This window comes from Anolis carolinensis, chromosome 6 (genome assembly GCF_035594765.1).
Source record: "Anolis carolinensis isolate JA03-04 chromosome 6, rAnoCar3.1.pri, whole genome shotgun sequence".
NCBI classification, from domain to species: Eukaryota; Metazoa; Chordata; class Lepidosauria; order Squamata; family Dactyloidae; genus Anolis; species Anolis carolinensis.
Window position 1 is genome coordinate 28307621 of NC_085846.1, and position 13831 is coordinate 28321451.

Genomic DNA, 13831 nt, shown 5'->3' on the forward strand with positions numbered 1-13831 from the left:
ACAACTTGAGATATTGCAAGTTGTTTCTGGTGTGAGAGAATTGGCTGTCTGCAAGGACGTTGCCCAGGGATGCCCAGATGTTTTGATGTTTTACCATCCTTGATGGGAGGCTTCTCTCATGTCCCTGCATGGAGCTGGAGCTGACAGATAGAGCTCATCCGCACTCTCCCTGGGTTGGATTCAAACCGGCAACCTTCAGGTCAGCAACCCAACCTCCAAGCCAGCCGTCTGCCGGCACAAGAGTTTAACCCCTTGTGCCATGGGGGGCTCTGCCTTTAGTTATTTTAATAGTTGCACGGGATTCATCACTTCATTGCTTAAGTCTGTTTAGTACCATAATCAAGTAACTTGCAGCAGGCTCTGTGTTTTTTAAAAGTAACAATTTTAGGTAACAAGAAAAGCAAGAGTTACTTAATTTCTTAAAATTTAAAACTGCTATGGTAGCTACACACCTATTTTGGTTGTGGGGCTGTTACTAGTAACTTTTAAAAATTTAATAACTGGCATAATATAAGCTGGTAGAGAGATTGGCACTGAATTGACCTAAGTCTGACATGTAAGGCTCTGGAATACCCTCCCAAAAAAGATTAGATTAGCCCCTACCCTTCAATCTTTCCATTCCAACCTGAAAACATGGATGTTCAGACAGGCCTTTGACCTTGAGCAGGCTGAATGAGCCCATATGAAGCTGACACTTGGCACTTTGTGAATTGATGGTAGTTATCTACTGTTGTTTTAACATTGCATTATTCAGATTTTATGCTATATGTGTTGACGGGGGTTGTGGTTATAATTTTATGTATACTTTTGTACCGTTTTTACCTGTTGTATGTTATATGTGCACCCTGGAGTGCTTTGTAAGTTGCCACAAGTCCCTTCGGGGAGATGGTGGTGGGATATTATTATTATTATTATTATTATTATTATTATTATTATTATTATTAGGCCAGTCCAAGGAAACAAAAACTCAGACTTAAGCATTCAGCCTTAGGGGGGTGTCTGCCTCCAAACAGTCAGCTAGCCAGATCTCCCAGGGTCTTTCACAAATAGCATTGTAATAATTTTCATTCCTTATTGCTGACTCCTCAAGATCTGATTCTATGGACTAATAAATCTTCAGAACCTTATGACTGTTTTTCTGGTTTATGTAGCGATCAAGAATGTATGGCTCTATATTCTACAAAGTGCAGAAATTGGCTTGGGGCACAGAATCCATCATCCCAGGAAGTTGCGTTTCCATTTTTATCCAAAACCATTGCAAGCATCTAGCCATCAAGCCTCAAAAGGCAGGATTAGGAATATACTCTGGGAAATCTTTGGAGGAAAAAAAAAAGTCCAAGGTAAGTGTCCTGTGATTAGTGGGGCAGCCTTCAAAGGTTTGCATTGCTCTTTGTCATTCCACGTAACCAGCAGGAGCCAAATGAATTATACATGCTAAAATAAATATATAAATCTGGTATATTTGCCTGATTATATCAGGTCAGGGCCAGGCAAATAAGTTTGGTTCCTGTGAACAAAGAACAAGATGCCCTCTCCAGATGTTATGCTGATAGAAGGGAAGCAGTTAAATTTGACTGAAAATGGGACAGACTCCTTTGCTGAGTACAGAAAACTGTTTCAGTTGGTGTAGGACAGAATCCTCAGTTCATGTTTGAAGAATTTTTTAAAAAAATTTCTATGGACCCTCAACATATCTTATTTGCAAAAAAATAAATAAAGAAAGAAGAATGAAGAACAATTTTAATCAACATAAACTTGTCAGTAATTCAATGGGAAAATGTGGGCCTGCTTTTGACTGATGAGATACTCAAGTTAATTAGGATGGTTGTGTGCCTTCAAGTCATTTCAGACTGAAAGCAATCCTAAATCTAAAGTTTAGGGCATGGGCTGAGAAAATGATCTTTGAGGGCAGCAGGCCTTAGTTTGGTAACCCTTGATGTAGGAGAATTGAGCTATGTATACCACATTATGGTATAGAGATTAATTTTCCCCATAAAGTAATGGTGGGGAGGCCTTCTATCACTATCATCCAGCATCTGAGGTCTCACAACCTCGGAGGATGCCTGCCATAGATGTGGGTGAAATGTCAGGAGAGAATGCTTCTGGAACATGGCCATACAGCCTGGAAAACTCACAACAACCCATTGTTCAACCTGATTTTATACTAATAAAATCTGTTTTGAATTCCACCCATTTGATCCAACCCAGATACTCACAGGGAAGTAGAGCAGGAGTGAGCCAAAGAGTATTGTCTCCAGAAGAAGAACTCCTGAAGCCCGAATCCTCTAGGAAAACAGAGATGAATGTGAAATGGTGGTGCTCCCAACACAACCGAAGATGAATGGTAGCTTTGGAGGAAGTGCAGACATTCAAGTCAGGTAGAAAACAAAGGGGAAATGGGATAGTGGTGATATGTTTTGAGTCCAAGAAACATACACTCTAATTTAGCTTTTCCAAACTGATACCCTCATGCCCTATTGGACTACAATAGGCATCATCTCACTGGCATGGCAGTTGGGATGATGAGAGTTGTAGATAAACAACTGGAAAAGTTGAGAAATGTCAATTCTGATCCCTGTTCTTTTTGAAATCCACCCAGTATTTCCACTGCTCGGCACTGCCCTTACCTTGCTCTTCCTAAAGTGATAGGAGACCAGCATACTGAAGAAAACGGCCAGCATGCAGAAAGCCTGGAAAGCCAGCACTGCAGCGCGCAAGGACCAGTCTTCCTGGATCAGACATGGTGTGTCATCGATGCAGGTGGTACATCCCTCCTGACAGGGGCGGCACTCCAACAAGTTCCCAGAATCCGTTGTTCCATACTGGGAAACCCGTTCCCCTGTTATGTTTGCAAAGGGAGTTTGTTAAAATAGCAGCTCTTAGTTCATGATTGCCATGGCTGGTTACTTTCTCAGATTTATCTATGTCCTGAGAAATCTGTGCAACGTTTTTTTTATGATAGAAAGAAGCTGTAAAGGAACAACACTTTCAGAAAAATAAATATAATCCTTTGTTCCTCCATCTTTAAAAAGGTAAATGTTTCCCCCCGACATTAAGTCTAGTTGTGTCCGACTCTGGGAGGTGGTGCTCATCTCCATTTCTAAGCCAAAGAGCCGGCATTGTCCGTAGACATCTCCAAAATCACGTGGCCAGTATGACTGCATGGAGTGCTGTTACCTTCCTGCTGAAGCGGTACCTATTCATCTACTCACATTTGCATGTTTTTTAACCGCTAGGTTGACAGAAGCTGGGACTAACAGCAGGAGCTCACCCCACTCTGCAGACTCAAACTGCCAACCTTACATTTAGCAAGTTCAGCAGCTCAGTGGTTTAACCGGCTGCAACTCCATCTTTATATAGCTATAAATCAACTACTGTAATTCCAAGCTGTTCATTCAATCAAAACACATCTTTGGTAATTTCAGTTGGAAAATCTTGATCTTTTTTGTTTTTACAAGGTTATATACCATATTACTCGGATCTCCTCTGCTTGTTTGACTAAATAATCTCATTAAAATGAGGCTGTGCATTAGATTCACGTAATATGGTCATCTTAGTGCTGAGCCAATGAGGCTGCGGTGGAGCAGCGGGTTAAACTGCTGAGTTGTTGAATTTGCTGACTGAAAGGTTGGCAGATCAAATCTGTGGACTGGGTGAGCTCCTGTTGTCAGCCCCAGCTTCTGCCAACCTAGCAGTTCAAAAACATGCAAATGTGAGTAGATCAATAGGTACCACTCAGGCAGAAAGGTAACGGTGCTCCATGCTGTCATGCTAGCCACATGACCTAGGAGGCATCTACGGACAATGCCAGCTTTTTGGGTTAGAAATAGAGATGAGCACCACCCCCCAGAGTCAGACTCAACTAGACCTAATGTCAAGGGGAAACCTACCTAGTGCTGAGCCAAAGCAAAATGGGAAGCTGCTTTAGGAGCTACACCTGGACTCTTCTTTGAGGGATGTCACCTCTAATAGAATAGCCAGGGCTCAATGCTATGCTCAATGTTGGATCTGTAGTTTGGTGAGGCATCAGCATTTTTTGGCAGAGAAGGCTCAAGGCCTTGTCAAACTACAGCCTCCAGGATCTCATAGCATTGAACCAAGGCCATTAAAGTAGATTCATTCTACAGCATAGATGCACCCCAAGGTTTTCTTTTCCATTGCTAGCTTTGGTGGACTAACACATTTACTTTGAAATGAAAAATTCTAAGCAGGCAGCCACTATAAAGTACACTTTTTTGGCCTAATTACAAAGAGTTCACTTTTGGCCACTGTGTATAACATTTGGTAGCAAATACTTTTTTTGGCTTCAATTGAGGGGTGCATTAGAGTCGATGGCACAAATAAGCTCAAGTAAATACAGAGTAATTCCATTCCTATCCTTCAGTAAATACCAACTTTTATGTGGGTTGCTGGGAGTTTTCCGGGCTATATGGTTATGTTCCAGAAGCATTCCCTCCTGACGTTTCAACCGCATCTATGGCAGGCATCCTCAGAGGTTGTGAGGTCTGTTGGAAACTAGGCAAGTGGGGTTCATATATCTGTGGAGTGTTCAGGGTGGGAGAAAGAACTCTTGTCTGTTTGAGGCAATTGTGAATGTTGCAGCTGGCTGCCTTGATTACCACTGAATAGGATTGCAGCTTCAAAGCCTGTCTGCTTCCTGCCTGGGGGAATCCTTTGTTAGGAGATGTTAGCTGGCCCTGATTGTTTAATGCCTGAAATCTCCATTTTCTGAGTGTTATTCTTTATTTATTGACCTTATTACAGAGTTTGTTAATACTGGTAGCCAGATTTTGTTCATTTTCATGGTTTCCTCCTTTCTGTTGAAATTGTCCACATGCTCTAAAATCAGTTCAGTAAATAAAGAACACCACTCATAAAACAGGAGAATTCCAGACAGGAAAAAATCAGGGCCAGCTAACACCTCCTAATAAAGGATTCCCCAGGCAGGAAGGACCAACCTTTGAAGCTGCAAGGCTATTCAATGCTAATCATGGTGGCCAATTACAACATCCACGCTTGCCTCAAAAAGACAAGAGTTCTTTCTCCCACCCTGGACCGTCCACAGATATATAAATCCCACTTGCCTAGTTTCCAACAGACCTCACAACCTCTGAGGATGCCTACCAAAGATGTGGACGAAACGTTAGAAAAGAATGCTTCTGGAACATGGCCATACACAAGGGCGGTTCAACCGTTAGGCAAACTACGCGGTTTCTGAAGGTGCCATCCTCTAGAGGGTGCATTTGAGGTGCTGATGCCCTAAATGAGAAGCTTCCTTTTTGTCTTTTTTTTCTTTTTTTCTCCTCCCCTCCGGGCGTGCCTCACCTTCCCCCTCCCGCGTGCCATGAGTGAAGGAAAAGGCCGTGGGCTTGATGAGGAGGAGAGGGGCAGCTCACTCAAAGTTCAAAGCAGATATTGTGGATTATCTGCCTTGATATTCTGGGTTATATGGCTGTGTGGAAGGACCCTCAGTGCTTTGAACTGGGTTATCTGAATCCACACTGCCCTATATCCCAGTTCAATGTTTGGTGCTAAATTTGCAAATATAGTAATTCCTACATAACATTACCATGTATTGAACTGCTTTTTCTGTTGATTTGTTGTAAAACATGATGTTTTGGTGCTTAATTTGTAAAATCATAATGTAATTTGATGTTTAATAGGCTTTTCCTTAATCCCTCCTTATTATCCAACATTTTCGCTTATCCAATGCTTTTATTTTTCAGTGATTGGTTTGGAGGGGGGGGGGGTGGTTTCCAAAATTCTGTTCACTTACACTTGAAAATTACCTAGGGCAGGCCCTGGCCATAAAGCCTGGAAAACTCACAGCAACCCTGTCATTCCAGCCATGAAAGCCTTTGATAACTTTTATATGGCTGCTCCAAAAGTTTATCCTAACAATTTGTAAATCATAATTATAATAATAATGATGGCATACGAGCTTATACCCTCTGCACCAAGTTCTAGTCCCTTGCAAATTGATCTGGACCCTACATACTGATCTTTCTCTTATAATACCACTCCATTCTTCTTCTGTTCTGCAGAGATAAATTCTTGTTCTAATTTTGTATGACTCAGATATTTGTATCCTTTTTTATGATGTGCACCATCTCTTACAGACAAATTATATCCAAATTAAAATTTCTAAAATAATTAAAAAGTATTTCTCTCTTCTATTTATTTTTTTTTAGAAAAAAAATCTGGAATCTGTCATGAGCCAATTAGTCAGATGAGCTCCCAGCAGCAGCACTCCGCGTCACTAAATCCTCTTCCCTAACCCATCTACATCGTTGGCCCAGTCTTTGATTTACAACTGTTAATTACATTCCTTGATTACATCCCTTGTTTAAAGTGACACTCTCTGATTTAAACACCCCAGGTTCTTGTTGATGTAATTCCACATGCACTGAACCTGCTATCTGCTGTGGTAAATGGGTCAGTACAAAGAAAGCCATTTCCTGGGACAATCTGAAAATCTTGATAGATAGCAGACACAGAGAATGTAGCTTTAACTAAATTGTTAATATTTCTCTGATTGCTTACATGATGAAAACAATTTGTAAGGGTACACAAAGTGGAGTATGAAATCATCTGATTGTGGCTCATACAACTACCCTTTTCTGCTGCAGAAATAGTTTTTTAAAGCTATTTGCTTGCAAACTTGGACCAAGCTGTTAGACACAAACCTCACTCTTGTAATAGCAATAGTTTTGTCTGTGGCGCAAAATCCATTATAAAACATTCTGATAGCACAGGTACAAGAAATCAATACTACTGACATGCCTACATTAGAGAAAAGGAATCACGAAGAAAATTAGAAATGAACAAACAAAATGATGTTACTGTGGTACATGAAAATTGCCTCATGTTGGGTTGCTGTGAGTTTTCTGGGCTGTATGGCTATGTTTCAGAAGCATTCTCTTCTGATGTTTCTTCCACATCTATGGCAGGCATCCTCAGAGGTTGTCAGATTTCACAACCTCTGAGTATGCCTGCCATAGATATGGGCGAAATGTCAGAGAGAATGCTTCTGGAACATGGTTGGGAAACTCACAGCAACCCAGTGATTCCGGCCATGAAAGTCTTTGACAACACATTGCCTCATGTTGTTTGTGACCAGCAGGCCAATCATTTAAATCCATTACAGTCAAGGTTGCCAACTTTGCAGTAGTAGCCCAAAGGATCAGCTGCAAATTCCTAAAGACATCAGCAGGGGATTGAAAAGGAGATCAGTTGCTGTAGCTGCTATTATTATTGTTGGCCCAACATTTTATCCAGAGGCTAAGAGAGTGTCACTTGGCCAAGGTCACTCAGTAAGTATCTGTGGCCAAGCAGGAATTCATATTCTGATCTTCCAGAATCCTAGTCCAGACTTGGATCTGCTGACAATATATGAGCAAGTAAATAAAGAGACTAACATATTCAATCTCAGACTATGAAAATTCTTTAAATCAACAGGGGAACTCTACTACCTACCAGTCTGGTCCTTATTTGTGGAGTCAGGGGAAGAGGAGGAGGAGGTGGAAGATCTGCTGGCTCCATAGAAACCTGGTTTGCAGATACAAAGGTATTTTCCAAGCACAAAGCCCTGGTTTTCCTGTGGAATACACTAAAAGAAGAAATGCACATTTCTAAGATTGTCTGTCCTCCTTTTCAGGATTGCCTAGTTATCGTTTAAAATGGCCATAGTTTTAAGTCCTGCAAATAATTAAGTCTGTTTTGTCTGCTTATCAAACATTCCTACCGTTTACCTTGTATTGCTTGTTCACATGCTAAGGATATTTAATATGCTAGGCGACATCAAACCAAAAAACACATATCTGAAAAGACAATCCACAGCACTACAATTCATTTTTTAAAATACTAGCTGTGCCTGGCCACGCATTGCTGTGGCAAAGTGGTGGTGGTATTGGTTAAAAATTGTTGTGTAATTTATATTTGATGTTATTTGTATTTTCAATTCATTTTATTGTAAGTTATCTTTTTATTTATTATATTTTATTATTTTCTTGTATAATTTTTCGTTATTTTTTGTTATTATGGTATTTTATTGTATTAATTTTTTAGTGTTTTTAATTATTTTTAGTGTTTTTTTATTATTTTTATTGGGTTGCTAGGAGACCAAGTTGGAGGAGCTTAGCCTTCTAACTGGCAGCAATTGGATAAAAGCAGTTATTCCTCTCTCTCTAATTAGGACTTTATTTTTCTTTTCTTTTTGTTGTATCAACCTAGAGCCTTGGATGATGGGTTGTGTCGTCAAATTTCAAGGTTGGGGGGCCTGTAGTTTTGTTGTTTTGTGGGTCGCCGTGATGCCATCACTCTTTTATATATAGATGGATAATGCATGTACTATATTAAAAGCTCTCAGAACACAAATATTCAAAACACTTTCAATAAATCAAAATTGTGTCAATTTCTTAAATGGATTCAAAATAAATTTCAAAGCATGTATACTGAGGCAGAACACATATTCAAAGTGATTGCTGTGTCTCTTTTAGCCAAAATAAGTACAGTATAACTCCCTTATCCAGCAATTAGAAATTCATGGTTTTGCTTACCTATGCTCCAAAAAACATTCCCTCTATGTAGTGTTTCTTTAGGTCCTCCGGTGCTATTCTGTGGCATGCTTCTGACCCAGGTATATAGGACTCACTATTACTACTATACATGGTTTCAGGCATACAAGATATGTCTTGGAAAATCAGCAGTGGCTGTACTGTATATAGGAATCTAGCATGTTTTCTACCATATGTTTTTGTGGACTCTAGTCCACTTATTCAGATGCATTTAACAGCCTATTCAGACTGTGATCAATAAAAAGGAGCTGTTAATGTCATAATCCAGTCAATATCAGCTGTAGCTGGACCTCCAAAGGAAGACACTTCTCTATCGAAGAATCACAGCAGCCAGCCATTTTCCATGTCTCAATGTGAAGTCTTGGCTCTTTTTCCTCTCCTTTGCTTCAGTTCCCTCTGTTTAGGTTTTCCCAATAGTGTATACCTCCATTTGGATTAGTTTTTGGGTGAAGCATAAAATCTCCCTAGAGGCCAGCCTTAGTTGGTCTGTTCCATTTGCCTGTATAGAGCTTTCCTGCTAGATTCCTTTTCTTTCTGCAACAGAGCTACAGTGATTAGAGGCCTGGTCATTGTCTGGCAGCCCTAGGCCTAGCAATCCATAACAGGCGTCCTTAGCACTAGTAAATACTGCATTCAGCAGTATACCATCAGTCCCAGAGATAACAGAAGCCTTTGACCAGCTTAGGCTTCACAAAGAAAGAAGATTGAGACAACATTTGGGCTCCAGCTTGTGAGCCACTGCTTTGCACCAGAGACAGAGGACTTTCAAAGACTCCAGAGAGATGACTGCAATCAGCAAAATCTCCATTTTTAATCTATTGTTTTAAACTATCTTCCAATAGTCCCGGGTGGAATTAACCCTTTATTCATCTTGTTTTCAGTAAACTCATTTTGGTTATCTTTTCACCTTGCCTAAAGTACCTTTGTATGTTAATAAAAGGTATACAGATAGCCCCCCGAGTAAAGACATCATAGTTATCCCAAAGGCTTGCACGTGCCATCACACTCAAGATAATGCAAGGTTAAGTCCTCTATATCTGTTAGTCCTGACCTAAAAAGCCTCCGGTGGCCTAGGGGATAAAAGCCTCGTGACTTGAAGGTTGGGTTGCTGACCTGAAGGCTGCCAGGTTCAAAAGCGCGGATGAGCTCCCTCTATCAGCTCCAGCTCCATGTGGAGACATGAGAGAAGCCTCCCACAAGGATGGTAAAACATCAGAACATTCGGGCGTCCCCTGGGCAATGTCCTTGCAGATGGCCAACTCTCTCACTCCAGAAGCAACTCCGGTTGCTCCTGACACGAAAAAAAAGTCCTGACCTCAAATGGGGGTCCTTTAACTCAATGTGGGGTCACATTTTTTTTTGCAATAGTCAAAGGTTTATGAATACCAGCTATTATGCAAATCTATTATCCACAATGTGCAGTGTTTACAGTGGACTCTGCAGAAAATGCTTCAGCTGTACATAAAATGGAAAATCAGCCTGTTTAGCAAGCCTTGTAAATGCTGATTTGTTATCAGCAAATCTTTCTATTTTATATATCTATATACCTGATGTCACGTTAAAAAAAATCTTGGAAAGGAAGGGGTTGCTAGGTAACATTTGGAGGACTGCCTGATTGCCACCCTGAAATGTGTATTTAAGGATGCCAATTCATGATTGTATCAGACTGTGAGACAACCCCTGGGGATGTTGTTAAGCGCTATGCATTAAATACTGACTACAACTCCCATAATTCCATAGTATTGAAGTGGTGCCAAACTGCACTAATTCTACAATGTTGATGCACATCATTCTCCATATATGTGATATGTAAACAGCCACCATAATAGCAGGCCTGCTTCCAGGATTTGAAAGTTGCTTTAAAAAAGTTCTCAATGTCCTATTTGACTGAGCTCATTGTGTGAGTGTGTAAGGGTTGTGTGTGTGTGTACCTTCAAGTCATAGGGTTTTCTTAGGCAAGGAATATTCAGAGGTGATTTTGACAGTTCCTTCTGCTGTTGCTTCTGCTAATTTACTTACCAAGTATATATTCGCGTATAAGACGACCTGAATATAAGGCGAAGCGCCTAATTTTACCACAAAAATTGGGAAAACTTATTGATTCAAGTGTAAGCCAATAGTGGGAAATGCAGCAGCTACTGGTAAATTTCAAAATAAAAATAGATACCAATAAAATTACATTAATTGAGGCATTAGTAGGTTAAATGTTTTTGAATATTTACATCAAACTGTAATTTAAGATAAAACTGTCCAACTCTGATTAAACCATTATTCTAACCTTCTTCAATGTAAATGTGCTTATGTATCCTTCCAATTATAATAAACACAGTAAAATAATAAATGCAATAATAATAAAGAGAAAAATAAATGTAATAATAACAATAAATAGAGTAAAATAATAAATGTAATAATAAATAGAGTAAAATAATAAATGTAATAACAATAATAGAGAAAAAATAATGTAATAACAATAATAATATCAGATTAAAATAAATAATAATAATAATAAATAGAGAAAAATAAAAAATGTAATAACAATAATAATAGAGTAAAATAATAAATGTAATAACAACAATAATAGAGAAAAATAATAAATTATGTATATACTCAAGTATAAGCAGACCTGAATATAAGCCAACCAGAACCCTCACTCAAGTATAAGCTAATAGGGGCTTTTTCAGTCTTAAAAAAAGAACTGAAAACTCGGTTTATACTCAAATATATACGGTATTTCTTTCTCTGGATCCAATCAGCATCCAGAGCCTGGAAACATATTTTGAAACTTCAATTCTCAGAGTCCCTAGGCCACTTGAGGGATTATTGGATTTGCATCTTAGAAAAGTTACTTTCCCGAACTCTATCCATGTCACATAGAAAGAGGAAACAGACAAAGGAAGAGCGGCAGGGCCAAGAAACTTGAGGTATTAGTAGGGAATCTTTTAATAGAATGTGAGCTGTGATAGCTGTGTGTTGTCATTCAATCCCTGAGACCTATTTAGCAATACTTTGCTCTGGACATTTCTAATAAATTCCGGACCTGAGACTTAAAGTAAAATAAGCAAACCCAAGTTAGTGAAGATAACAATGCCTTATATCACTATGATTTCTTTCTGCAGAAAGAGTTAAAATATTACAATTCATATTCAGCTTTCCTTACTGTCTAGACAGCACTTCTTAACTTCTCATTTAGACCCACGTGTGTCTTGATCCTTATCCTTTTGTATTGTTTGCAATTCCTCACTAGCCTCCTCATGTTAGTTTCCACATCCTGTCTGGGCTCTAGTGGTTAAATATTTAAACATCGTAATAGCCAAATGCTCGATGGCCAAATCCCCTTATTCGTAAAACCTAAATGGATCACTAATGCCGCAGAGCGCACTAATCCCTCAGGGAGTGACCGGTGCCAAAAGAGCTAAAGTGACCATTTCATGAGCAACCATTGGTGAGCTTCCTTGGGCTTTTCATGCCAATGGACCCAGAGACCCCCAAACCCCACGCCAGGGGAGCAGATGCCGATGCAGAAGTGGGGCACAGAGGCCAAAAGGGAGAAGGTACAAAAATGCACTATGCACAGAACCAGCAGCTTGCTCCATCTGTGCACTTGGTGTGGAAATCATGAAATCCTAGTGTTTGCATAGCGGCATTTTTTGCACAGTAGTATTTATTTGCAGATACCTTTTGTTCCTGCAAATACATTTTCACATTTCAAAGCACAGTAAAGCCATGAAGAAAAAAAGGAGGCTAGATGAAGGAGATGCAATAACAACAGGTAGGATGTAATAACGTGAAATGAAATTGCATTCAAGTTTCAAAGTGGGTTGAGTTCAAGAGTTTTAATTATGAGACACACATTTCAAATTATTTTCACATCCTTCAGATTATTTTTGAAGTAACAATTTATCAAATCAGCTTCTCAGATCTTGTGCTTGCAGATCTTGACAGTGGTTTTTGTTTGTCTTTCTAAAGTCACCTAAATCAAATTGCTTCTCTAATGGGGAAAGTTTTTTAAAAATATGTAAACCAGAAGAATGTAAAATCAGATTTTCCCTCTTCTGTCATGCTTTCATTTCAGCTCCATTCAGAATCTTTTTTTTTTTTTGGGTACAGTTAGGTGAATCTCTTAGAATTTCAAATGCACACTTGCAGTTGTCATGATTCTTGTTGTGTGCATTCAAATCATTTCTAATTTAAAGTGCGGGTTTCTTGGCAGAATTTCTTTGGGAAACATTTACCTTTGCCTTCCTTTGAAGCTGAGAATGTGTGATTAACCCAGGTTTTTCCAGAAAGTTTCAGGGCCCCGGTGGTGCAGCAGGTTAAACTGCTGAGCTGCTAAACTTGCTGACCGAAAGGTCAGCAGTTCGAATCTGGGGAGTGGGATGAGCTCACCAGATGTTAGCCCCAGCTTCTGCCAACCTAGCAGTTTGAAAACATGCAAATGTGAGTAGATCATTTGGTACCGCTTCGCCAGGAAGGTAACGGCGCTCCATGCAGTCATGACCTAGGAGGTGTCTATAGACAATGCCGGTTCTTTGGGTTAGAAATGGAGATGAGCACCAACCCCCAGAGTCGGAAACCACTATACTTAATGTGAGGGGAAAACCTTTACCTTTACCTATGTAGTACAGTTCAGTATAGTATGTAGTCAGTACAGTATGTAGTTAAGTATGCCACAGAAGTCAGTCAGTATGCATTAGAAGTTAGTTGAGTACAGTATGCATCAGAAGAGAGTGTTAGTCTGTATGCAACAGAGAAGAGACTGAAATAGAATACTTAAAGAACAGACTGTTTAAACTTTGAACCAAAAAGCAATGTACTGTACCTATATGCTGAATATATGGAGTTTTGTAAGTAAATCAACTATGATAACTTTTAACCAAGACTACTTATATTTTGTTCTCTTGAGAGCATGATTTAAAAGCAATATATTTTATGGGAGAGTAGATGTTCATCTTGGGCAACTGAAATAACACTTTTGAAGATCTGCTATTTACAGGGTGTTTGAAAAAGAACTCCCTATTCACCATTTAATTTATGCCTTGGGACATCTTTGTTCCTAACAGTTCAAAGAGAAAACCAGGGATACCAGTCTAACAACTGAGAAACCTTAATTGCCTTGCATGAATATCAGTGGATATTATTTATCACTAAGGAGAAGTGGGACTCAACTGACTTTATAACTCTTCTCAGGAAGATCATACTTTACCAAAAGATTATGATTATTCCAAATAATGTGAATGCCAATTGATCTCCAAAAA

General features: G+C 39.4%; 1 protein-coding gene and 1 long non-coding RNA gene across 3 annotated transcripts in view; one reads left to right on the forward strand and one right to left on the reverse strand.

Moving 5' to 3' along the window:
- Positions 1–13831, reverse strand: part of gpr179 (G protein-coupled receptor 179) — a 51673-nt gene that overhangs the window by 16835 nt on the left and 21007 nt on the right. Inside the window, exons 3-5 of one of the 2 annotated variants that reach the window (XM_003222597.4) lie at positions 7477–7609; positions 2628–2839; positions 2217–2285 (exon numbers count right to left, since the gene is read on the reverse strand). In XM_003222597.4, the coding sequence (XP_003222645.3) occupies positions 2217–2285; positions 2628–2839; positions 7477–7609 (414 nt within the window). The remainder of the gene's footprint in view (positions 1–2216; positions 2286–2627; positions 2840–7476; positions 7610–13831) is intronic. The other variant, XM_008113429.3, reaches the window with a different exon arrangement.
- Positions 850–2734, forward strand: LOC134299840 (uncharacterized). Its single transcript, XR_010007080.1, has 3 exons — positions 850–1340; positions 2209–2378; positions 2600–2734. It is a non-coding gene; the product is annotated as an uncharacterized LOC134299840 (long non-coding RNA).